Raw genomic sequence first — 23,513 nt, forward strand, 5'->3', positions numbered from 1 at the left:
TTACACGAAGATATAGTTCTACCCGTTGCACAAAGGACGTTCGGTTCGCGAAGACATCCCACTGCGTTTATCATGACTCGTCGCGTGACTCTAGGTTAGCTGTGGTGGACTCGAGTACTATTTGCGAACTCTATTTAAACGATACTTAGATATGAAGTAGCCTCACGACAGGATACTATGTTTAGTAACGGTAAATATTCCTATTTCCTGGGCTAGTTTAATGAGCATATATGAGATTTGACTCGTATCATCTCTTATGAAAGAAATGCAACCCACGAATGGCCCTAAGAAAACCTAACATTACCAACAGCAGTAACCGAGTACGCAAGTGCTAATTACAACACTCAACATATAGGTACTCAAACGAACTCACGCATGGAAAACCGATTCATAGATACCTATGAACGAAAAACCCAGAAATCTCAAGTCTTAAAAGAGTAATTTTCTATATAGATTTCTCTTCAATATCTCATACAGGTATGACCGCGTAAATATATTGCGGCTCAGGTCAGAGCGCCCTTACTTGATCACCGTCGATCAATCCCTTCCATCCCCCTTGCTGTAAGCAAATGGAACAGTTAAGTCACAAGCCAAATGATTTCAAGTCACTAGAATGTTTTGGCCCCGCTCGCTAATGCCTTCTTTGAGACAAACCTGGCTGAGATGCGTTGTATACGAACAGACAAATAAAATAAAACACTTTCCGTCCCTCCCTCTTCTCTTCTCTTCTCTTCTCATCTTCCTTCTTCTTCGGCGATTCAGAATGTACAGAAACATTGGGTCATCCAGCCCACATCTTTGTTCCCCGTCTACCGCTTATGAAACAACAAACTTTGCTTAACCGAGTAAATGTATGTAGTAGTAGAGTGTAGAGTAGTATAACCATCCGGGACCACCACCCAGTCTCAATCTCGTATCCCCTTGCGCCATGATGTGATGTGAGTATGTGTAGGTATGTGCATGCATTATGGAGAGGACCAACCCTAGGCGGTCTCCAAGTTGCGTACGGGCATCGTCGAGAGCCCTTGGTGTTCGTCCCTCATTACTGGTAGATGAATGTGTGTGGTGTTTAGCGTCCCGGCAAAAAAATAATAGACAATGACAATTATGGCATCCAACTGCGAACATTGGTGCAGAACTTCCAGACAAGAGATCTTCAAACTCAGACGGTACGCCGTTAACTCCTGGTGCTGAACGCATGCTTTGTTCACCGGTCCTCGCCACCCCTTGCCTTTCCGCGTCTCCTGAAGAAATCCATCACCCGCTTGGCGGCTCCGCTGCTTCCTTCGTGCCCACGGTAATTCTCCCCATCGTACGCATCCGCAAACTTCTTGTGGCTCTTCTGAAGCACACTTGATCGGTCGTCACGACTGCTTCCGACTGGTCGTCCATCATAACCTTCAGACTCTGAGAAATCCGCTTGGTATGGGCGAGACCTTGAATCAGTGGGAGGTCGTCGCACATCCACTGATGAGTCCGAGCCTGTGTTCAGATGACTACCTTGTATGTATGTAGGGATTGCGCTGGGTCTTCGGCCATCCTGTTGTTGAGCGTTCGCATGGCGTGTGTGGTACACAGGGCTAGACTGTGCTGTATCCCGTTGAGGGTATTGTTCGTAGGGGGCGTCGAAGTAGGGTTCGCTGTGTCGAGCCTCCTCGTGAGCGCTGTAGCCACGGAGCTGCTCAGCTCGAGGATGTTGGATGGGCAAATCCTGTTGTGAATCCGCCTCAGATCCAGTTACACTTCCCTGGTCCTTGCCAAGTCCCATCGCCTTGACCAGTGAGAACCGACGGTCCTTCTTATCACTAGAACCTTGAACACTGCCACTACGCTTCTTTCCAAGGCCGAGAGAGAATGATCGTCGGGAGGCCTTTGATTCCATGGAGGGCCTGGGACCAGCTTCCTCACCTGGCATCATGGTGGTGGGCATACTGACGGGAGGATACTTCCTTGATTTGTCAGGCTGCTGCTGCTGTTCCGCTCGCTTCTTAGATCGTCCCCCAAAGATAGACCCGCTGCGGCCCATGATCTTGTTACCAAGATCACCTAGGGTGTTTGACCTTTTGTGACCTCTGCCTGTCGACTTTGTCTCATTCTGGAAAGTTGACATCTTCATCACCTTGGGAGGAACACTACCCACAGTCTTGGCGATGTTCTCCTCATCCTCAGGGTTCTGAGGTTGTTGAATTCGACCGTGAGCGTTTGTGTCGGCAATAGTGGGAGGTGCAGGCTGGCCATAGTTCCCATGAGACTGCAAACCCATTGATGCAGAAGATTGCATTGAGCCTTGGGTCCTTGGCCTTGCTGTGTTGGTTGGCCCAGTCATAAAGGCATTGTCGGAAGTGGCGCGGGTATCGCGAGCTGGCCTTTGGGGGACAGCGCTCTTGTGCGAGCTCTGTGGGCGTCTCGACTGGGTACGAGAAGGGTTGTCCTTTGTCATAGGAGGTTCACGCGGAAGAGGCTTCTCAGTATTGGCTTCAGGCACATCCACTGGTACCTGCTGTTGCAGGGAATGGGAACTAGGTTTTGAAGGCGCGGCATCTGCACCGCGCTGAGTTTTCGTCGTAGGGGCCACGTATTCAACCTGGACTGTTCTTCGCTTTGCATCCTTCGGTGTGCTGCGATGAGTAGTCTCAGATTCGGGATCAACACTGCCATGAGTCTTCGCCAGTCCTCCAACAACAGGAGGATGAGATTGTTTTTGCTTCGAAGCTTCGCGGACAGAAGAGCTTCGGGCAATCGTCGGGGCCTCGGCGTAATCGTCTGGTGACACGCCCGAATCGGGGACTTCTGACGGTAACGTTGTCGAGCTTGTGATGAATTCAACGAGGTTCGCGTATTCACTCAGCCAGCTGTGCCGAGCAACTTCGAATAGATCCGCTCTCTTACGGGGATTAGGCACGAGAATGCGGCGGAGCAGGTCTCGAGCGTGAGGTGTGACGTATTCAGGGAAGGTCAGAGGTGTTGTCACGATATACTTGTATAAAAGGTTGATGTTGTCGCCTTCGGGGTTGGCGGGGTCGTCATCAAAGGGGAGGTAACCGGCGAGCATGGCATACTGTAAACAATGGTCAGTCCAAACTCTCGTTCTGTGTCAATCGCACGACTTACCAGAATGACACCACAACTCCAGACATCCACCTTACGTCCAGTATAAAGAGAATCGCTAACAACCAGTTCAGGCGCAGCATAACAAGGACTACCACAACTTGTCTGCATGAGGTCACCCTTCCTAGAGCCATTCATCTTGACCCGGTCTAAGCCCATTCGCTTCACAAATTCCTTATCTGTGAGATTAAGCTCTTCCTCCTTGCTCAATTCCTCATTGGGGTCAAAGGTGTTGGCGAAGCCGAAGTCGGTAATGATAATGTTGCGGTTTCGATCGAGAAGCAGGTTTTCCAGTTTCAGATCCCGATGTACGATTCCCTTCTTATGGAGATATCCAACACCAGACACGAGCTGGGCAAACAAGCGACGAGCCGCGTTGTCCTTTAGATAACGGTGGTTAAGGATGTAGTCAAAAAGTTCACCACCCGACGCGTACTCGAGGATGATACCAATGTGTCGGTCTGTCTCGACCTTGTCGATTAGACGCACAATATTAGGATGTTGGACTCCGCGAAGGATGGCAACTTCGCGGTAAATCTTGGCAAAACGAGAGGGGTTGCTACCCACACTGTCTCTCTTGATGAGCTTGATAGCAACCTGTGATATTGTGAGTCAAGCGTCTCCAACAAGATCAAATGCTAGCTTACCTGGACGCTACTGTCCTGCTTCCAACCCAGTTTCACTTTGCCAAATTCACCTTCGCCGATAGTATTGCCCAGAATAAAATCGCCGAACTTGGTATTGCCCTTGTGGCTTCGGCTATGATCGTGTCGGCTTCGCTGTCCTCGTCGTTCCTCATGGTGATCACCCGTCGCGACAACAGGAGGCGGCGCTGCGGCATCTTCGACGCTGTGCTGGGCTGCAGCATGATTGCGATCCCGGTCGATGGTATCTTGAGCAGCTGCAATTGCTTTCGTCAAGCTGTCAGTGGCATCGTGGACGGGTTTCGAGGGCGTGCTATGTGCGGATCGGACTGGCATGGAAGTGGTTGCGGCCCTGCCGTCTCGGCTACTGGCTCGGGCAGCAGCGTCAGCCTTGCTGCTTCGGTGACCGTTCTCGGCAGCCGCTGAATCACCACGCGAACCAGTTCGAGTGGATTCGTTTCGACGGGGAGAATTGGTAGACTTTTCGTTAGAATACTGAGACCTCCGCGAGCTACCACTTTGGTGGTTGGACGAGGTCCTTGGGGGAGCGACGGGAGGCATGTTGCCTTGCCAGTCGGAGGCAGAGGCTGAAGGTTCTTGGTCGTTAGGCGCTGAGGCGGTGACGGGTGAACCCAAGCCGGGAGCTAGATGATAAGAAGGTGAGGGAGCGCTGTCGTTCGTTTTTCGTGAAGGAGGTCGCCGCGAAGATGAAGAAGCGGTCGAGGTCTGCTGGGCATTGTACGCCTGGCCGTTACCGTTAGGGGATGAGTGCGAGGGCCTGTACTGGCGGGACGACGGTGTGCTCAAGGGGGACGAGGCCAGAGCGGTGTGTTGATGGGGGGCCGTCTGTAAGGCAGCCGACGACATCTTCCACGCCCAGACGCGTAAAATAAATTTGACGGATCAAACCGTTTGGCAGAGCGTTTTTAAAACACACAATACAACGGTGTGCGCGAGAGTTGAGGTTTTCTGACAGTGGCGCTCAGGAAAAAAAAGCCAGGCGGCGGACGCGAATATGCAGGTCGAAATACCTGGCAGTTTCAGACAGCCCAGTCTAGGGAAGCGCTGAACCGGGGATAATATGCACGCGGCGCCAGAGAAGTAGTTGTAAGCGACGAAGACGGGGGAAGCCGTTTCGAAGTCAATGAACGAGTACTGAAAATGATTTTGAGCAAGAGTTGAGAAGAGTAGAGCAGAGTTCGTGCGTGTCTCGACTATCTCATGGTGCGCGCGCGACGAATTGCGAATTACTCGATATCGGTCGTATCCGCTTTCTTGCTTCTGCTGCTGCGTCTGCTTGCTTCTTGCTCGCTTGTTTTGGCTTCTGATTATATTTTCGGGGCGAACGGGACTGATCCAATACAAAGCTGAGTTCTGCGGTCTGAGGTGCAGCTAAACGGCCGCGACGGGCGGATCAGGATTGGAGGACGGCCGACGCTGGATGCGTTGGCAGCCGAACAGGGCTGGGCTGCGAATGGCACTGAACTGTATGTAGGTATGGATTGTTTTTTGTTGTTGTGTTGATGCCCTGTGTTTCGCTGCGCCTTGGGTCTTGGGCCTTGGATCCTGCAGGTGCTAATTAACTCCCTTTTTTTGATAGGACTGGATCCAATTGGGCTTGACGAGACGGGACTTGACTGGACTGGAGGTTGGGGCGCGCGATGGAGCGCAAAAGAGAGTTGAGATCGTCGGTTCAGCCTAACGCGCCATGCAATGCAAGGCGATGCTCTGCTATGCGATAGTAGCGACGCACAACGTCAAAAAAGACGTGAAATATCAAGTCGCCAGAAACAGGCGAGTGAAGAAGGGAAAGAGTCGATCGGGAACGAGGTTCAATTAAACGGATGTGGTAACAGAACAACTGCCAACCACCAAACCAACCGAACAAGCCAGGTCCCTAACGTTAGGTAAGTTTAGCAAAATGGTGTGAGGACCGTGTCTTGAGTCGGGGCCTCTCACGCTATCAGAGTCAGACAGAGGAGTCGAGAGGTTGGAACTTGGAGGTGGAGGGAGTCTGAAGGGGAACTTTGCAGCCACATGCCCTTGTAAGCCAGTAAATTTAGTGGACGGGAGGGAAGCAGAAACAAGCGTCAATCCGATCTAAAGAGGTTCGAGGTACTTAATTTCATGCGGGATAAACAGACGATTCTCATGTATAACACCCTGGTCCGAGGGAAGGGAAGCCATTCATCAATTTCCCAGATGGGACTCTCAAGACTCAAAGACTCGGGCGCCAGGACGAGATGAGACGTTCTAAGAGACTACGAGACCAGGGTAGGTTGGGCTGCAGGTGTGGGACCCTCGAATCATGGATCTTCCAATGGAGAGGGAAAAACAGTCAGTCAATTCATCAACTCCAGTAAAAAGTAAACACTAACAATAACAACATTAACTCGGCCCATTGATTAGACTAGGGCGCCTCTCAACTGAAAAAGCGTTAGAGCATTGAAATTTGTGAGACTTTTCAGTCGAAATCTGTCAAGTCTCAAGATGCCCGCCCATCCATGCATGCCCTGGCCTTGTATATGATCCAATGCAAGGAGTTGAGGGGAAAAAAGAACCTTGGCTGGAAGGGGGACTTTGCATGGGTTTGAGCGCGTCAAGATCCATTATGAGGGTACGTAGCGCCTGAATCGAGCGCAATACAGAGTACCACTGCAGTACCCCTGAATATAGCGCTGTCGTTCCTGCAGGTACGGTACGGGATACAGTTTTGTGTTCCATCTTCAACTCCAGCTGCATCTCCATTTCGTGTCTCATCCGACGGATGCTCTTGATCTCATTACAGCTAGTTAGTTCCCGACATTGGCGCTATCAGCTGGTCAAGAGAATAATATCCCGCAACTGAGAACTCACAGAGTCACAATGGCCGTCAACTTTAAAATGGCAAGTGTTTTAAACCTTCGGTTCAATAGCTCATTTAGATGGAGATATTGAATGACGATGCCGAGGCATCACCTTACCCAACAAAACAAAACAAAACAAAACAAAACAAGCCTCTTGTTCCTCTACCAACTCTCCCTTCTCTCATCTTCATGTCTCTTGTTTTCTCGAGATTGGATATCATGCTTCAACCGAAAGCCATCGGCCAGTGTGCTCGCACCATCAAGTCTCTTGACCTTTCTCGTGCCCTTGACCCTTGGCCCTTGTTTCGAGGCGTCTGAAGCTAGTCCAACTTAAGTTCTGCCCAGCCGAGACCTTCTCTCAGGTCCCTGTTCGTCTGACGTCGCGTACCTGGAATTGAATTTGGTGCCTGAAGCCAATAATCTCAACGTCGGTCATTACGGACATCTACTCAATATCGTGTATCGCATGCTGACAGGAACATCAGCTCAATCAGGGCGGTCTTTACATCCAAGGCAAGGACAAAATGCCCGGTATGTGATGCGAGGCATTGACCAGTAATCTTACAAGTGGGCTTTGCGAGGGGGTTGTTCTCTGAAGGTGGGTGGTCTCAGCTTTGGCTTTTCTTCTTCTTGATGACATTTACGGCAACCCGCGTCACGATATTGTGAGCAAGTTGTCGGTCAGGCCGTCGATGGTAGTGTATATGGATGGATGACAGTCCAAGATTCCAAGCCAACTAACTGCATTACATGGGTGCATACGACGGATAACGAGGAGCCGTTTCCATGCACTATGTACGTATCATAATTATAATTTTGGGCGCATCAACTCAATCCTCCCTCTAGTTCCCTGCATGCATCAAGGGCAAGGTACCATACTTTGTTGATCAGGTTGCTCAACACCGTCTTCTCCAGCTCCAACAACTCATTCCATCTCGCCTGGGCCCGTCCATGGTCTTGTTCCTCGTATTCAGCCCGCACCACGTAGAACAAAGGAAGCTCGAGGTCAAGTTTCCACTTGTTTCGAGAAGTTAAGATGCAAGTAGCGAAACCGTGCTATGGTTCGTGCATATACATGAAGACGATTTCAGGGTTGAGCTTTTGCTCCGCTCGTCGAACTCAGCTGGGTGTAAATGGCTGCATTCTCAAGCCTGCAATCATACTATGTAAGCCCGGGAAGCATATCACACAATAGCAAATCAATTTTCCCCATAATTTGACTGTGCAATTCTCTCACTCCACAGAATGTATGTAACCTTGATTCAGCTGTCGAGATGTGATGTCCCAGGGCCAAGGTTCAACTTTCAACTTCGACATGTTCTTCCCTACCTCGGCATACACATCACAATCACTAGGCTCGTCACGAGCGCACTTTACTTCTTGGAGTTATCACTACTACGCCATAAGATTTGTTGGAAGCAGTGGTTTCTTTTTATGGAGCGGAGCTTTTTTAAGTTACCCAACACACACAAGACATGCCAACGAGGAGATTATTTTACAGCGATGGCAAGGTGACCTCACCTTCAAGTGAATAATTGGTTATGAGTTTGAACTACGTACGAATAAAGAAAAACATAGAGGGCTCTAAACCTTGGCACAAGTTAATAGCACTTTTTGATATAGGCAGTCTTAGGACTTATTACTCCTTAACGTGAGATGATGTGTTGCAAATTTAGGATATATAGGCCATCATCTTGTTCGCAGCATCTTCCCTGGGGGTTAGCCCATGGATTCTTCCTCGACCTTGCTTGAACCGAATGTCATGCATAGATTCTCATGACTCTGGGGGTTGGGCACACTTGATCAGCGTCGAATCTCGCTTGTCATTCATTTCCCCAGATCAAACAACCGAATTCTTTTGATGACTTCAACCACAGCAAAATCTCAGTTGCGGCTTACAAGCAATGGTTCCATTATATTACATGTGCTTCTCAGGCTATGTTGGTATTGACCATTTATCCCGAGACAGTCCTTTTTTCCCAGGGACTTCTGAAACACCCTAATATCATCTCTTATTTTCCCGCGACTTAGACGCCACGGTATATATTTTTTATCTAATATTGACGTGCTGGACCAAGGCAGATGAGGAAATAGCACACATTTAGGAAGTCATCTGAACGTGCACGACTGTTTTTCGACGGGAACTTGCACAATAAGGCTGCGCTTGTGGTGTTGAAGTCCAAGAGCAGCATTAATACCGGAGATGAGCTACGCGTAAAGCAGACAGGGATCCATCTGACGTGAATTTGAGCTTGACAAGGTTGCTTTGACTTCTTTTCTTCGTTTCAGACGTCATTTTCCGGCGTCGCCGTCTCCAGAAACAGATTCCTTCTTTTGGGAGAATCGATGTGGAAACTGGAGATCAATTTTCACGTGGAAGTGTTTGGTTCATGAACGTCAAACTTGGTACGGGTCTCATAGACATGGCTTCCACTGTCATGATGGGCTATCAACCTTTGCTTTTCAATAGATCCCTTCTCAGCTGAGTTACTATGTCATGTATAAATGGTACGTTATATACATTTCAGCTGAAATTGGAATCACCCCTCACTTCCTGTCGCGACGCGTGCATCCTGGTCATAATGGGCCGCCAAGTGACATGCCGGGCCAGTCATCCTAGTCGTCGATAAGGCCTTGGTACCTAGCCCAGATCCCCAATATGTTTGCGTCTTGAACCGCAATCGCAATTGCATAAGTGAAGATCGCGTTACATCCACTCGACAGTTCATCTCTAACGCATGACTTGATCCTAGTCATGGCCTTGATTCCCCTCTGGATCTACGCTCTCAATGTCACTCTTGATCTTTGATGCGATAGTTGTGATAAATTCATGCTCCCATAGCAGTCATGACTAGGTTTGCTCATGCGGTATACTCTGCATATAGGACTACTTAGCAATCTCCGTAGGAACTGAATCTATCACTAGCTATGGTGATATTCGCATATGTTCGAAGTAGTATCCAAGTTACCTGTGAGCTTCAAGGAAGCTGGCTTGGAATCATCATGAAGTGAGAGGCCTTCCCTTCACGATAGAACAGCCCTTGGTTCTGTCTTGAGGTATCCTGGAAAGAGATGTGTCCTTTGAGATCTGTTTAAGAAGCATGAACTTACCCCTTGGCGTCTAGCAGAGACACAACTTCTCTGTCCTTGTCTTATTTAGGCATACACGTACGAGAAACAACACGGTATGCGAACCTGTCGCAACTCACCTCTCAATGCATTAAAAAGTCATGCGCAATTGCTACGACATTTCCTAACCATGAACCACTGGAAGTTTAGCTATTGAAGCGACTGTCGAGTGTGGTCAAGTTGCATTCTAGCATTTGCATCAACGTGTCCCAATAGATTTAACATGAGTTCAACTCATTATCTGCGTATTTTGACCACGTTCTATTAAATAACCTATATAATGACCACAAGGCCGACGAAATGCTGCGCTAGATATGTGAGATCAAAATGCCAGATGCCATGCTCAAAGCTTAATGCTGATATTATAAGCATCTAATGCCACCGCGACCCCTGTGATCGTTGCGGTATATGCAACCAATATTCCCATTGTCAGTACGGGAGTAGCATCCAGTGTGTTGACTGTCATATTGACCAAGCCAGTCAACAAGTTTGCCAACAAGAAGATGGCCAATCCGTTACGATTGTATGCTCGGATTACACGGCTGGTGGCTTGCATATAAGCCTCCTTCTCCGTCTTTGCGTCTTGTGCATTATAGAAGGTAGGGAAGAATATCGTATCGATGACCGCAAAACCCAACAATTGCAAGGTGTTGAAGGCAACAACCCATAAAACATAGGGTAAGTTTGCCATGCGACGGGATACTGCCAAGCCGAAACCGTAGTGATAATTCGTGGAGAGCAAGTAGAGTCCAGTCCAGACACCACCCCAAACAGCCATGGTCATCAGAAGGGTGTTCCTCTGGGCTCCAGGGCTAGCGGTACTCTTAGGGGGGATGTTACGGGGAATGACAAACATGCCCGTATCTTGCCCAGCAAGGAAAATTGCCAGGTATCCAATGAAGCTGAAAATACCTTCCCGGTTCATGCTGATTAGGTCGGTCCTGGGCGCCGTCAGGACATACGCCTTGAGACTAGTGGTTTCAAGCAGAATTTGATATGTGACGCCCACCATCAACGACAGGGCTGCAAATGAAGGAATCCATTTCAGAGCTGACTGGAAGATGGCAACAAATGGGGGCAGAAAACCAAGGGTGAAGAAGAAGTTCCAGTGAACGCCATATTCTGTCACATGTTCGGCGTAGTCCAAACCCTTAACACTCAGGAAACGTATTAACCCTAGCACTAGTAGTGGGATAGAATGGCGCAGCGAATGCACGATCCGGTGGGAAAGGGGTGTTGCCCGGCCTGTTGTGCGACCTATCGCTTTCTCGCGCAGTACAGGACGAGCCGCAACAAGGCCGGCTGAGAAGACAAAGGACCCAACACCTAAGTCCATCAGAGAAGTACCCCATGTCTCAACCTTGGCAAACCGTCTAGGAAACAAGCGGAAGTCGACAGCAAGAATGGCCACACAGGTGACAATCATCATGCAACCGCGAAAGTTTGTGAGGAAAGGCTTCGTTGATAAGATATCAAGCTGCCCGGAGTTTTCCTTGGACCGCGCATTTGGAGGGGCCTTGAGCTTCTTCTTTCGACTTGTAGAGTTAGGTGGGAGGACGAAGATGAGAATCGCAGGCGCAATAAGAAGAAGGTTCAGAAGAAGCGGTGATTTTGAATAGAGAGTTATTGACAGGAGAATGGCTCCAACGTTGAGGAGGAAATCAACAGCGAATGCGAGTACGGTATATGGTTCGAAGAAGGACTGGCGGGCTTGGAGGACGGACCACAGAATAATCGCTACCTGTAACAATTCAAAATTAGCAACTATTCACGCACAGCATGGTATGAGCGGGTGGAATAGGGGTACCAACAGCCGCAACGGATGTAACATAATTGATTTCTGCGACAGAGCCGCCAGAGAGATTGGACACAAAGTCCTCCTTTCGTTGCTTGTAGCTCCCGGATTCAGACATGGCCGGCGGCAAATGATGGCAAGCCTCAGCGCATAATTTAGGAGAGTGTAGAGGTTCGGGCACAAAGAGACGGTGGAGGCAATAGATCTGCAAAAGTTGACAAGTAATGTTAAAGTCAGCCTTGTTCGTAATGAAGTTACCACGTTGTAACGTGTAAGTAAAGTTGTAGGATATTGAGATGGAGGGGCCCGAGGCGATGGGACAGGGAGCTTTAACCAATCAGCCAATGAGACGTTGCGCCTTAGCCAGGACACCCTGTCACGTGTATCCTCACCACCAACCTCATACGCCTCCTACACAGTATTAGTCTCCGTCTTCAACCTCACACCAACGAACACGGTACCCTCGCGATATTCGACAGGTCAGGCTTTCCCCAGCGCCTCATTCAGGCCACTGGGTCGGGGAGGCCAACCAAAACCGGGCTCCGTCCCGCGGACGCAGACTCATCATGTCGGCATCCATTGCCTAGAGCAAGCCGCATTTCTTTGTTCTCTGGCTTAGCAAGCACACACTTTCATTTCGTCAAAGATTTACGCCAACGCCATATGGCTAACTCCTTTGTGTTGAAATATCTGAAGTCAGAGCATGTTGGGGCAGATGAGCAGCACATATGTCATCCTTTCTTTAAGGTCGAGCGCCATTTTATTCCAATAATAAAATATTTATCATCCTGCCATGGGAGGGAGGGCTACTCCTTGTTCCTCATAACACTTCACTCTCCCATCTTCCAGAGCCAGCAGTGTCAAACTCCTGGTTTATGTCTCATTCTTGTCTGCCTACTTATAGCCTGTCCAATATCTTCGTGAAACTCCTTCTTCTTCGTCATATCAACTATGACCACAGTCGCCTCTGAAGCCAGACCTCGTCCATCCATAGAACCTATCCGAACTTCAGGCCCTGGTCTCAATGTCCGATCTTTGCGATCCCGTATCATCCAAAAGAGCCCGTCATGGACCCCTTCACCCCTATCACCCCACAGCCGACCTCTTCCACAACTTCGAGAGCGCGAAGATGATGATATGAAGCAGGATGATGATACAAAAGTTGATCAGCAAGAACCCCGAAAGCGTGATCTTCCCAAGCTTGAGTCCGGTTTACGCAATGTCTCCTTGAGACCCATTGCACCTCTTTCTCTCCCAAGCCCAGGCCCCAGCACTTTGCCATCTCGGCGCTCTCCCCTTTCTGCGCCACTCTTAGCTCCTCCCGTTTTTCAAAGACCTACTCTAGCAGATGAGACAAGAAGCATGTTGCTTCAGGAGTCAGATGCAGAGCGAGGTGGTGAATCCCGTCATGTCGACTATGAGCGCCGACAATCTGCCCCTGGTGGTCCTCTTCACGCCAGAGCCATGCACCTTGCTCGACAAAGAGAGCATCATCGTCGGCGATGGATCGCAGCCTCATACAGACCTCGTGAGCCTGAGATATTTGTGCTACCTGTTGAGCTTTGTCGCTTGTCTCAGTTATCTTCGAGTGACGCAGAAGCGTCTTCGCCCTATCCTTCGGAGAGACGTTTGACTACCCGTGTGGCTGTTCATTCGCCTGGCCGGAAGTCAATTATACTCACTAGAACCTTCGACTTGGACGAGTTAAGAGCTACACTTCCAGTTATGAGCCCTCTTGAACGACATAAAGAGAATAGGCGTGCATCAGTTGTCACTCTTCAACCTCCTTCTGTCAGCTCTCGAGCATCCTCCCCCGGAATCTCTCACGAAAGACGTCATTCCCATGGCGTTCTCCCTAGAGTAGATGCAAAGCACTCGCCGGCTTATGAGCGCAGAGGCTCCCGCCAAGGTTGCGGCCCTGTCGCTATACGTAAGTACTTGAACCTTTAACCTCAGCATTACGGCTCCGCGAACCATGCCTAACTTTTCTCAGGCCTCAGCTATGCTCGAACATACCTTCCCGTTCTGGCTGCTGTCATTCTTTCAGAGCACGTTCGTCCTGGCGCCACGGTTGAGCTCCCCCTCCCGCATCCTCATGCTTGGGGGGACACTGTCGCACACGTTTATACTCGACGAGTCACACTTACTGAGCCCATCAAGCAGAACATCCTGTATCTTGGAGGCTCAGTCTAAAGGAACGAGAGAACAAATCAAGGACGTTGGTGCGGGAGAATGTTTGAGCCTCTTGGACATTAGGTCTTGATGGGTAACTGGACTATGGGAGGAAACTTTTCAATATGTCTTGTAATTTTGGGTGTCACTAGCGAGTCAATGCAACAGTTCCATTCTTTATCCCCCGATTCCTTTCTGCAACAGCCACTGCAGTTAAGGGGCGTCGATAACTTCAATGCAGAGACTATACGAATGATCTTCTCGGGCTGTATTATATAGTGACAGCCCTTCATTTTCGAGTTGCATACGTCTTCCACCGGGCAGTGCTGACCTTCTGGCACAGGCCCTGGTCCATATATGATGTCTTCAAGCTGCCATTGCTCCTAGTTATTTTGCCCCTTAGCCCTTTCGGGCTGGATACTTACATCGAGATATGTGTATTTCGAGCATCACGTCGGTCATGTAACAGAGACTATGTATGAATTAAACACCATAAGAGCTCTGAGTCTATTGACGAAAATCTCAAAGAAATACCACGTAAAGGGAACGTTTGAGACATTGCAGCGTGCTATGTGGTCATAAAAATAGAATTTTGTATCACGTATCGTAAACAAGAAATGTCCTTGTGATCTTGGGGATTGAGCCGCGGACTGAGGCGATCACCATATTAGCTGGTTGATTCATGGGAGAAGATCCATATTTAGTCTTCGAACAAAAGTATATAAAGGAGGCCTAGGTCACATCACGTTGTTCTTTGTTATATCTTTCGCGTCATTGCTTGATCTGTGTTTGATAGCGACCTTGCCATCACCATGTCCGAGGCATAATTCAACTACCCCAGGTTTTGATAATGCATATCATTGTATTAAAACACTACCTCGGTTGATCGATATATCAGTAGTTTTCTTGGCGCGGAAGACCTACCTTATTCAGAAGGCGACATTGATCTAGAAAATGGCCGAGGGGACGATTTCAGCATTCACATGTCTCAGACTGACTCTACATCGCACATCACGCGATGTGCCCACAAGATCACTGACAAGAGATCAAAGCTATGACATCTGGAGCTAGCATCAGGATGGTGGTCAAAGAACAAGCCCGTGCCTATCTGCCACCGGCTCGCTCACAGCCTATCGTGATCCCCTCCCCCACAAGTGTTCGATGTGTTGTCGACACGAACCCTCCAAAATGCCAACTTCGCTTGGTTTAGTAAGTGGAGAAGGACGGCGCGACGCAAGCATGGCCTGCAGGATGCACGCTCGGACGCTGATGATATAAACACACCCGTAGTGCGCCACGCTAGCCTGGTCTGACGCTGCCAGGGTTCCTCGAGGCACTAAAATCTATCGCGTGTATTTTGGGCTAGGTTCTTTAGGTAGCGCAGTTAGGATGTTCAACAGTCGATTTTGAGACAACAACCTGCATAGACAATAGATGAAGGAGAAAACATTGCGCTACTAGGTTAGCAGTTTCTGCGCCGTAGACTTGCTAAACCCCAGTCCGCATACTTATTCATCGAGTCTTGATAATACGTAAACGCGGAGGAAGTTCCTCGCAACAGCGACACATAAAGTTCCATCAAGGGTCCATGTTGAAATGGACCGGCCCGGCGGCTATTGCGGCTTTGCGAGTTGAAGCAGTCCTCCGAAGAGTGGGCGATGACCGACCGATGGTAAGCCGCCGCACCTCCGCCCACCGTTCGGGTTGTGCATAAAGACCGCGAGTAATTCAGTGCATTTACAGAGTTATATGTGAGCCAGTGACAGTTGTGGCCAAGTAATTAACGCATGAGACCATATATCTGCACGACTTGATAGGCGAGTTGCGGCCGGGAGAGATCAGAAGTCAAGCAGAGCCGGCTTCCTAACAAAGCGATATTTACCCTTCCTCGTTCTGCTTCGTTTCAACAATGCACGGCAGTCAATACATTGAACTCGGCCGCAGCCACAAGCAATGGCCACAGGATCTCTGTGCGACATTTCTTCCGGGAAGGGACGGAATCTGTAGTATTAACTCTTGGCTCTGATTGCTTTAGTGTGCCTGAGAAAACAGCAGGGTTCACACCAAGACGTCCTTTGCTGGTCATGGGTAAGCATTTGACGATGTGACGCCTCCGGCCGATAGCGAGCTGCAGCTAAGCATATGGGGATGGGTGGTGGGTGTACACTTGACGGGCGATGAGCGAACAGACTTGTCGATCTTAGAACTGCATTAGAGGGTCGATAATCGTCAGACGCCATCTCGGCCGGGGTCTTTTCTTGCGCCATCTCTACAGTAGCAGAAGAGGAGACTACGGTTGAGCTTGTAGGGATGAAGAATGGAGACGGGAAGAGAGAACGGAGATTGATGAATCAATGAAGTCCTTGCCCAATGAACAGCCAAGGGAAGGTACGTACTGCGAACTACTTTCCCGAGTCGATTGAATTGGTTCCTTCCAACCCTTACCTACCTGCCTACCTTACCTAGAGTGAGTGCCTTGCAATCTACCTTAAGGTAGCACCCAAAGATAGGCATCATGGAAGGGAAAGGATGTACCACGTACCTACCTAGTTGTCTAGATCCCGCTCGGTACGAGATCTCAAGTTGCCTCATCAGGCAACAGGCCATGAGAAGCTTTGACCATTGCTTGTTGCTATCACTCGATTAGGCATCTCGACCTTGCACCAAAACCTATCACCAGCCAACACTGAAAATGAGAGATAATTCGTTGTACCTCGACAGGCATGGTGGTTTCTTTATGATTCACCTACTATAGCCACTAGTACTTGCCGCAAGATGCAGATAACCAAGTCAATACCTCAGCATCTCGATCACCTCATCGGGTTCCGGGCCGTCTGAGCAGAAATATGTGATTTATCCATGTGCTACAGAAACAAAGCACCTCGAAAATCCAAGACATGCATATGTATGCATTATGTTGTTACATGCGTTCAACGTCGGCAGGTCTCTGTGTATGATAGAGGGGGATCATTTGTGCAGGATAAACCACATACTAATGCGATTCCGAAACATCAGGAACGCTTGATGCGACTTTTGATAGCCGTTGTAGTTCTCTATCAACCGAAAACCCTGTCAGAGGGTTTCCCTTGGCGTCACGAACGCGATTGACCCGTGCCACCCTTGCTATTGCCGATTGAAGTCCGAGCTCTGGACCCACGACGATATCTTCACCATCAAAGAGGGGAAACGGGGCCACTCGCAAGGGTCCATGGCGCAGCAACTGGATAAAACACAACAGGGACATTGGCTCGACAGCCAGATCGAGGTTCAGCATGTGCAATGTCGATTACCCAGTGACTTTTCTGATATGTGGCTATCCGTCCCATCCCGTGGGGCTAGTTGTGCTATGAGCGTTGCGATACGACAAGAGAAGGGGAATCTCCAGTAAACCTTCTGTATCAATGGCATTGGTCACTCGCTGACTGACGAAAGATCTGCAAAAGGATGGACTATTCCCGGAGGATTAGCGACCAGGGACCTGCATCCAATTCGATGTAGGATGATGTTATGCAAAACAAAAGATTCAAGGTTGTGGGGGTATTTGCAACCTTTGCCAAAGGTTGGGTTGGTGACACAAGCAGGATCGGTCCTTTGGTGAGGTGGATTTAGGAGTAAAACATCGTCACAGACATCATTCGTTGTGGATATCGTTTGGATATGTTTCTCCATGGTCAACCAACATGATATGCAGCTTTGCAACTCCTGATGGGCCTCGTGAGCTCACGCAAGACATTACGCCAGCAATAGCATCTAAAATCAAGTTCTAATACAATGCTTATCTTGTTATTGGCAAAAGAATATTGTTTCTCAAACAGAGCCGGTCCAATGACGGTCATATGCCGGCCGCACACCAAAATAGCAGAGCCCCAAGGCCCGCAGAAAGCTAGACAAGAACAAACATGGCATTACGACAATGATGATGAACGACATACATGGTGGACAACTGTCGTAATTCATCATGCACCCAAGGTTGCAATAATATTCGACACCCACACCATCAGACATGTTCGCTCTTTTTGCAGCTGGTAGTCTATGCATACACAGCTATACACTACATGCATTACGTACTATTAGATTCAAGAAGAGATGATACAACGAACGGTATAAGGATAATCACGATGCTGATGCTAAGCTGACAAGCCAGTCGCATCACGGTGATCCTGGCCTAGCCTGGCTTATACTCGGTACCCCCAGACTGAGACTCAGCTAATCAGAATTACATCAGGTACCTTGCGTTGTCCATCTCACATCATGATATCTCCTGTACTGTACTCCGTAAGTGGATATCAAGAAAAAAACCCCGCGTCAGAATCCATATCCATATCAAAGGAGGCCAAGTGCAGACGATCGCTGTCCACAAATGCTTAGCTTGGCTTGAAAACTCTAGCCTCTGTGCTTGGCGTCTATCTTGCACTCGTCCTCCAGTAAACTCGATCAAACCCCTCCCCACCCAAGCAGGCTCATTACGTTTCCATTCTGCCTTGTTCCCTTGAGTTCTGGTTGTGCTCGTGATTCACACTCGCTATGCTGCGAGGTTCTTGGGTTGACACATGGTCTAGCCTGATAGCTGTCACGGCCACGGAGATTGAAAATGGAATCGATGTCTTGGTTCGGCCGACAAGGAGGGGAAGCGGAGCGTATACAATGCAACACTTGGTGGGGGCTTACAGGCTTGTTTCTTGACTCTGAGTCTTGTCCAACCAGACTCCCTTGTCTTGTCTGAGTCTGCACCTCATCTCGAGTTGAGTCCCGCTGAAGATGCAACGGTGATCAGGGAAACCCGGCCTGACAATGACACGAAAGTGGTTCCTGCTTGCCCTCGATGCCACATATTACGACTCGCGTTGTTCCGACTGGGACTCATTGCCTAACAGGGCAGGACCCTGGATATCCCGAGCTTTATGTGTGCATCAAAACCTTCAGAGATGATGCGATAATTAATTCCTTTTTGACTTTGTGGCTACCTGTCTCATCAACCTCCGGCACTTGCGCGAGATGCGAGTGTAACACGTCAAGCCCTAAGCCAAATATAGCTTGCTGCAGTCGAGTAGATGCAAGATTTTGGTGTGCCATACTCGAGACCAAGGTCACATCTGAGCGAGGCCTGTCTGCAAACCATCTGAGCTGTCGTACTATGAAACTAATCACTTTGTGGGTGGTGCTGTGGATCTCTAATTGCCAGTCCATTGACCATCCTTCACTCTCTTCTTTAGGCTAGGGCTGTCATCACTAAACTCGAAGCTAGTGCCAACGATGCCATTTTAGGTTACTCGATGTCTCTACTGAGTCTGTATCTATCCTTGCGAACTAACAGGTTGTTGTTTTTGATGTGGGTTTAACTGGGTATGAAATGTCTGCGCCCGTTAAACCCGCCTCAGAACCAAGGAAGGTCAGATCACAGAGGCCATAAACAAGTAATTGTCAGGTAGGAGATATCTCCCAATGTTTTGATTATCACTCTCACATGCCTTAAAGCTAGCTTTGCTTTGTGTACCCTTTGAGTCTCACACACCACCTAGAATAGCCTCCATCCGTAATCCCAAATGATCCCAAATTGTTACAAAACGAGGGAAGATGACTCTCGCTCGGGTTTCGTCAGCAAGTCAAGAAGCTAGTAGTCATGATAGCCTTGACTGCTTTCCCACCAAAATCGTTTGGCCCAGCAAAGCTCGCTGTTCAGGTTACCACGTGTCTTTCATCTGCTTCGGAAATATCTCATTCCAAGGAGGTGACACTCTCAACCTCGTCAGCGGCCGTCGACTGGAAAAGCATAATCATCATCCCCCTAAGAAGCAAGAACTTTTGCCCAACCGGCCTCTTAAAAGGCCTCCCATCTGTGTCCCCAATCCGTCCTTTTTTTGGTGGTGGCTGTGGTGTGGTGTGCAAGAAGTAGTAAAAGAGAAGAGGTAGGAAGATTTTCGTCATTCCATTTAACCATTGGTCATGGACAATTAACTTCCCACGTGAAAATGAAAACGTTACTCATGGCCTCATCAAATCGTTTCATCGCCAGGTCAAATTACCCAACACTGTGAATTGATCGAAGTTTCGTTCGCGTGCAGCTTGGTGTTGTTTGGCGTCATTGCCATTGGTGTGTGCACTCGTATGGGCACATACGAGGTGCTTGAATCATAGGCGGCATAGTCGCTCTTTTCCCATGCGACTTGCTGTGCCTGCGGTTGCCGTCCCTTTTGACGAGCGTTATATCGAATAAGCGAACCCTTGCCAGGAGGAGTCTTCAAAACGATCGAAGGCTGCGGGGCGGGAGCAAGTCGCTGCTCATCGTTTGCATCTCCATCAGCTCGGCTACCCCATGAAGTCTAAACAATAGATAGTTAGTTGATTGCTTCGGCACTGGTTTATCGAAACGTACCATATTCAAAGTGATCAGGGCGTACAGCTTGATCAATCCGTGGAAATATCCAAATGTGACGGAAACGGGCAAGAACATGATATCGCTTGGGTTTCGAATAAACAGACCCATCAGCTTGACTACCTTCGTGAACGCAAACATGAAGATAAACTGAGTCCAGAACGCGTAACGGCGATTCTGGATATCCCAGTCCGCAGTTCCCCACCAGCATGAAGCTAAGAGAAGCGGATCAACGACAAAGGCCAACGAAGTAAAAGTTGCGAAGTGAAGAGCATATGTGCACCACAACTGTTGCCTGTTTCTTGTTAGATATTCTGAACAAATTTTCCACAGATAATTCTTTTTACTCACGTCCAAATGTAGCGTTCAGTGACCATGCTGGTCCAGTTGCTTCGCCAGTTGCTTCGGGCCCAACGAGAACATTGGTACAAAAATTTGGTGCTGTTCTCCAAAGTTGTTTCGATCTCACACTCCTTGTCGTACTGGATCCATGTCTTCCATTGGTGGCTTACCAGCCAACGAGTCACAAAGTTGTCGTCGTCAGCATTCAAAATCCACTTTCTCCACTTCTCGTTCTTGAAGCCGTGGAGAAAGTCATGACTAGAGAGGATTTCAGAGCGGTAGGCGCCGGTACGACCAGACATGCATGAGGTGCCACCGTCGATATTATGGGTGGCTGATATCTCAAAATTTCGACGCTCAATGTAAGCTGCACCCAACCAGTTCCAGGCCTTGGTTGACCAAGAGCCATCATGCTCCCGTCGAACTCGTTGACAAGTTCCTACACCGCCGATTTGAGGGTCTTCAAATGGAGCGAGGATCCAGGGCATAAGAGTCGAGGGCCAGGTCACATCATCGTCCGCCATGATAGTGATGGGAGTCTCGACCTTGGGGAGCGCCTCGCAGACCTGCAGGCGCTTGTTGGCAATAGGAGTATCCAGAACACGGACTTTGGGGAAAACCAGGGAGTCTGCCAGACGCTGGAGGTCTTTTCGCTTATCATGCGTTGTGACCAGAATCAGCTCGGCAGGCTCACAAGCGAGAATGCTCTCAAGAGAAGGGCGCAGCTCCTCGAAAGCATTGTGAATGGTTGGGATGACCACAGTCACATCCTTACTCGTGAATGTCGGTTTGCTGGGGATGGGCTTCGACTTATATGTCCAATGGCTGACGCAATGAACTAGAAGACGGAGATAGCGATGGACCCTGAGATCATGTTAGAACTGGTTGGCCATGATGAGATTTAAGGCTTCATAAAAGCCTTCTTGTTGAGAAACGTAGTTTCCATTTGAAGATATTGAAAATGACTTACCAAAGGCCCACAAAAAGGTACAGCCAAAAGGTAGTTGAATACCAAAAGTTGAAAGAAGGCGTTGGCAGTGCTAATAACCCAGCAAGGCCAGGAAGATGGCTGCGCCCAATACTTTGGGTCTCAGATTCGGACATGCTGAAGCTGTTAAGTGTCGAAATCCAATGAGGTTGATAGGTGGGAGGAGGTGCTGTTGATCCCGCGATGCGAAGAACTGTTCTTGTGATACACGGCTGTTGATGGGTACTACACAACGAGGATAGAGATTCGAAAGAGTAAGGGCGAGGAGGGGTTTATAAGTGATTTCAAAACAAGACTTTGTGTCTCGTAATCTGGAATTGATAGTGGTTGACCGTCCAAGATGATTGTGTTGTGGTGAAAGTGAATCAGAGACGCTGGAAGTACCAAAGCAAACACACTATGCACGAGAGACACAGTCGCACCGTTGCAAGACTCGAGGCACCGGAATAATATACAATGACGGGAAAAGGAATTATTCAAAGATGGCCATGACAAGAGGAATTGGCCGGTAGAAGAAGGGCGAGGAGGAGGAAAAGAGGTAGTGGCGATGATAACAGCCTGGGGTGAAGACGGGGAACGGGTCTATGATATATACCTAAGCCAAACCCCGTCTCTAAAACGGACCATGCATGAACATGGAGTAGTGAGGGTCCTTGATGAGGTCGTGGGCCATCGTAGTGTGTACCTAGTTGTGGTGGCACTGGTAGGGCGGCAACTATGTACGTAGAGACAAGCGCGCAAGTCTGTCGAGATTTGATCTTGTTCTGGACAACGGACAAGACAGCAGGGGTGTATTGGTCTTGCGCTCACTGCATTAGGACCAGGACCAGTGGGGAGCGAGGGGTTGGATGATTTGAGAGGGTTGGAGGGGCCATGTATGGCGGCGGCGGCGGCTCGAATTGGGGGATTAAAGAGGGCACAACTATGTAGCTAATTAGTAGCGCAAATGGGATTGGAGGAGGGGGTGTATTGAGATCACAGCAAAGAGAAAAGAGACTGGCGCGCGTTATTTGAGATGTGTTACTGAGAGCCATTTGAGTCTCATTCGACGCCGACCCCGGCCGCGTTACTACCGAGAACGGTACGGTTTTATTTTCTGTCTTCTCTTGTTGTCCATTTCCATGCTACTACTGCAAACTGTTGAGAAATACTGGAGCGACTGAGCAAGCGGGGTGACTGTACATAGACATGGAGCATTGCGACTGTATTCAGGACAGGGCATGGGGGCGCAGGCTCGCAAGCGTGGAGTCGACATTAGCATCTTTTGCTAGGTACCTCAGTGCCTTGGCTTGAAAACTCCAGCATGTCCGTTCGCTTCTCTAAGACCCTATCATCGTGGCGCCGATTCTGGGCAGGCGCATGAGAGTCATGTCTCGTGCCCGGTAGCAGCCCATGTCATGGTATTGAATAGCACTTGGCCAGTGCTGCTCGGCCCGCGGCGCACATCATGGTCCTTGTCGTTTCGTTGTTTTGCCTCTGGGGTCCAAAGTGCAGGGTTCACACAAACCTCGATGGCGTCGATGGCTACGGACGGGAGAGGAGACATGGGACCTTGTTCGTGTTTAGCGTGTGGATCTCGTTACTGCTGGCGCGAGCGAGTAAAGTCCAAAGAAGCCAAGACAAAAACAAGACAACCATTCAGCATCGCATTGCCTTGGTGAGGATCTGGTGGGGAGTGGGTTAATAGCTGGAGGCGGCTTGGACATGAACCAGGGTCGTCGAGGATACTGTATGCATGTATCTAGGGACTCATCAATCTGCAACATAAAGCATAAAGCACAACCTGACTTGGAGATATGCCAGTCCATTAGCCGCTCGCCTGTGGTGCGACAGGCCGGCTCATCGTATCAGAAGCAAGAGGTGGTTGTCTTGCATCTTGCATCTGAGGTTCAGAATGAATCCAGTGGAATGCATTGGACAAATGAGCAAATGAGCAAATTGCAGCGCTGCTGCTGCTGCTGCAGTTGTGAGAGGCCGGATACAGCTATGTATATGTATTTCGAGATTGCATATCGACAGACGAGGAGAAGATCATTGATCCATTGGCCAACCCAAAAGCCACTGAGCGGAGGGACAATTGGCGAGCGAGCTACTGTACGGAGTACGGAGGACTGCC

At 49.1% G+C, this 23,513-nt stretch overlaps 5 protein-coding genes across 6 annotated transcripts; 1 reads left to right on the forward strand and 4 right to left on the reverse strand.

Annotated features, from left to right (window-relative positions):
* Positions 1-307: 307 nt before the first annotated feature.
* Positions 308-5,821, reverse strand: FOIG_13111 (CAMK/CAMKL/KIN4 protein kinase). 2 transcript variants are annotated; one of them, XM_031214181.1, is made up of 4 exons: positions 5,712-5,821; positions 3,756-5,649; positions 3,112-3,705; positions 308-3,058 (listed from the first exon to the last, which is right to left on the reverse strand). In XM_031214181.1, exons 2-4 carry the CDS (start codon positions 4,617-4,619, stop codon positions 1,208-1,210), a joined length of 3,309 nt encoding a protein of 1,102 aa, XP_031055891.1. In that variant the 5' UTR covers positions 4,620-5,649; positions 5,712-5,821; the 3' UTR covers positions 308-1,207. The 2 variants fall into 2 exon arrangements, with proteins under 2 accessions (XP_031055891.1, XP_031055890.1); XM_031214180.1 differs by having other exon boundaries at positions 3,756-5,821.
* A 4,077-nt stretch (positions 5,822-9,898) lies between these two features.
* Positions 9,899-11,824, reverse strand: FOIG_13112 (GPI-anchored wall transfer protein 1). The gene is made up of 2 exons (XM_031214182.1): positions 11,539-11,824; positions 9,899-11,468 (listed from the first exon to the last, which is right to left on the reverse strand). The coding sequence occupies exons 1-2, from the start codon at positions 11,638-11,640 to the stop codon at positions 10,071-10,073; spliced, it is 1,500 nt and encodes a 499-aa protein (XP_031055892.1). The 5' UTR covers positions 11,641-11,824; the 3' UTR covers positions 9,899-10,070.
* A 112-nt stretch (positions 11,825-11,936) lies between these two features.
* FOIG_13113 (uncharacterized protein) lies at positions 11,937-13,949 on the forward strand. Its single transcript, XM_031214183.1, has 2 exons — positions 11,937-13,452; positions 13,516-13,949. The coding sequence occupies exons 1-2, from the start codon at positions 12,474-12,476 to the stop codon at positions 13,713-13,715; spliced, it is 1,179 nt and encodes a 392-aa protein (XP_031055893.1). The 5' UTR covers positions 11,937-12,473; the 3' UTR covers positions 13,716-13,949.
* Positions 13,950-19,708: 5,759 nt separating this feature from the next.
* On the reverse strand, positions 19,709-21,513 carry FOIG_13114 (uncharacterized protein; the record flags this gene model as incomplete). The annotated part of the gene is made up of 4 exons (XM_031214184.1): positions 19,709-20,014; positions 20,068-20,362; positions 20,419-21,201; positions 21,380-21,513. The coding sequence occupies 4 exons, from the start codon at positions 21,511-21,513 to the stop codon at positions 19,709-19,711; spliced, it is 1,518 nt and encodes a 505-aa protein (XP_031055894.1).
* A 1,250-nt stretch (positions 21,514-22,763) lies between these two features.
* FOIG_13115 (uncharacterized protein) lies at positions 22,764-22,943 on the reverse strand (the record flags this gene model as incomplete). Its single annotated transcript, XM_031214185.1, has 1 exon — positions 22,764-22,943. One exon carries the CDS (start codon positions 22,941-22,943, stop codon positions 22,764-22,766), a length of 180 nt encoding a protein of 59 aa, XP_031055895.1.
* Between the last annotated feature and the right edge of the window lie 570 nt (positions 22,944-23,513).

The sequence above is a fragment of the Fusarium odoratissimum genome (assembly GCF_000260195.1).
Source record: "Fusarium odoratissimum NRRL 54006 unplaced genomic scaffold supercont1.31, whole genome shotgun sequence".
In the NCBI taxonomy this organism is placed as follows: domain Eukaryota; kingdom Fungi; phylum Ascomycota; class Sordariomycetes; order Hypocreales; family Nectriaceae; genus Fusarium; species Fusarium odoratissimum.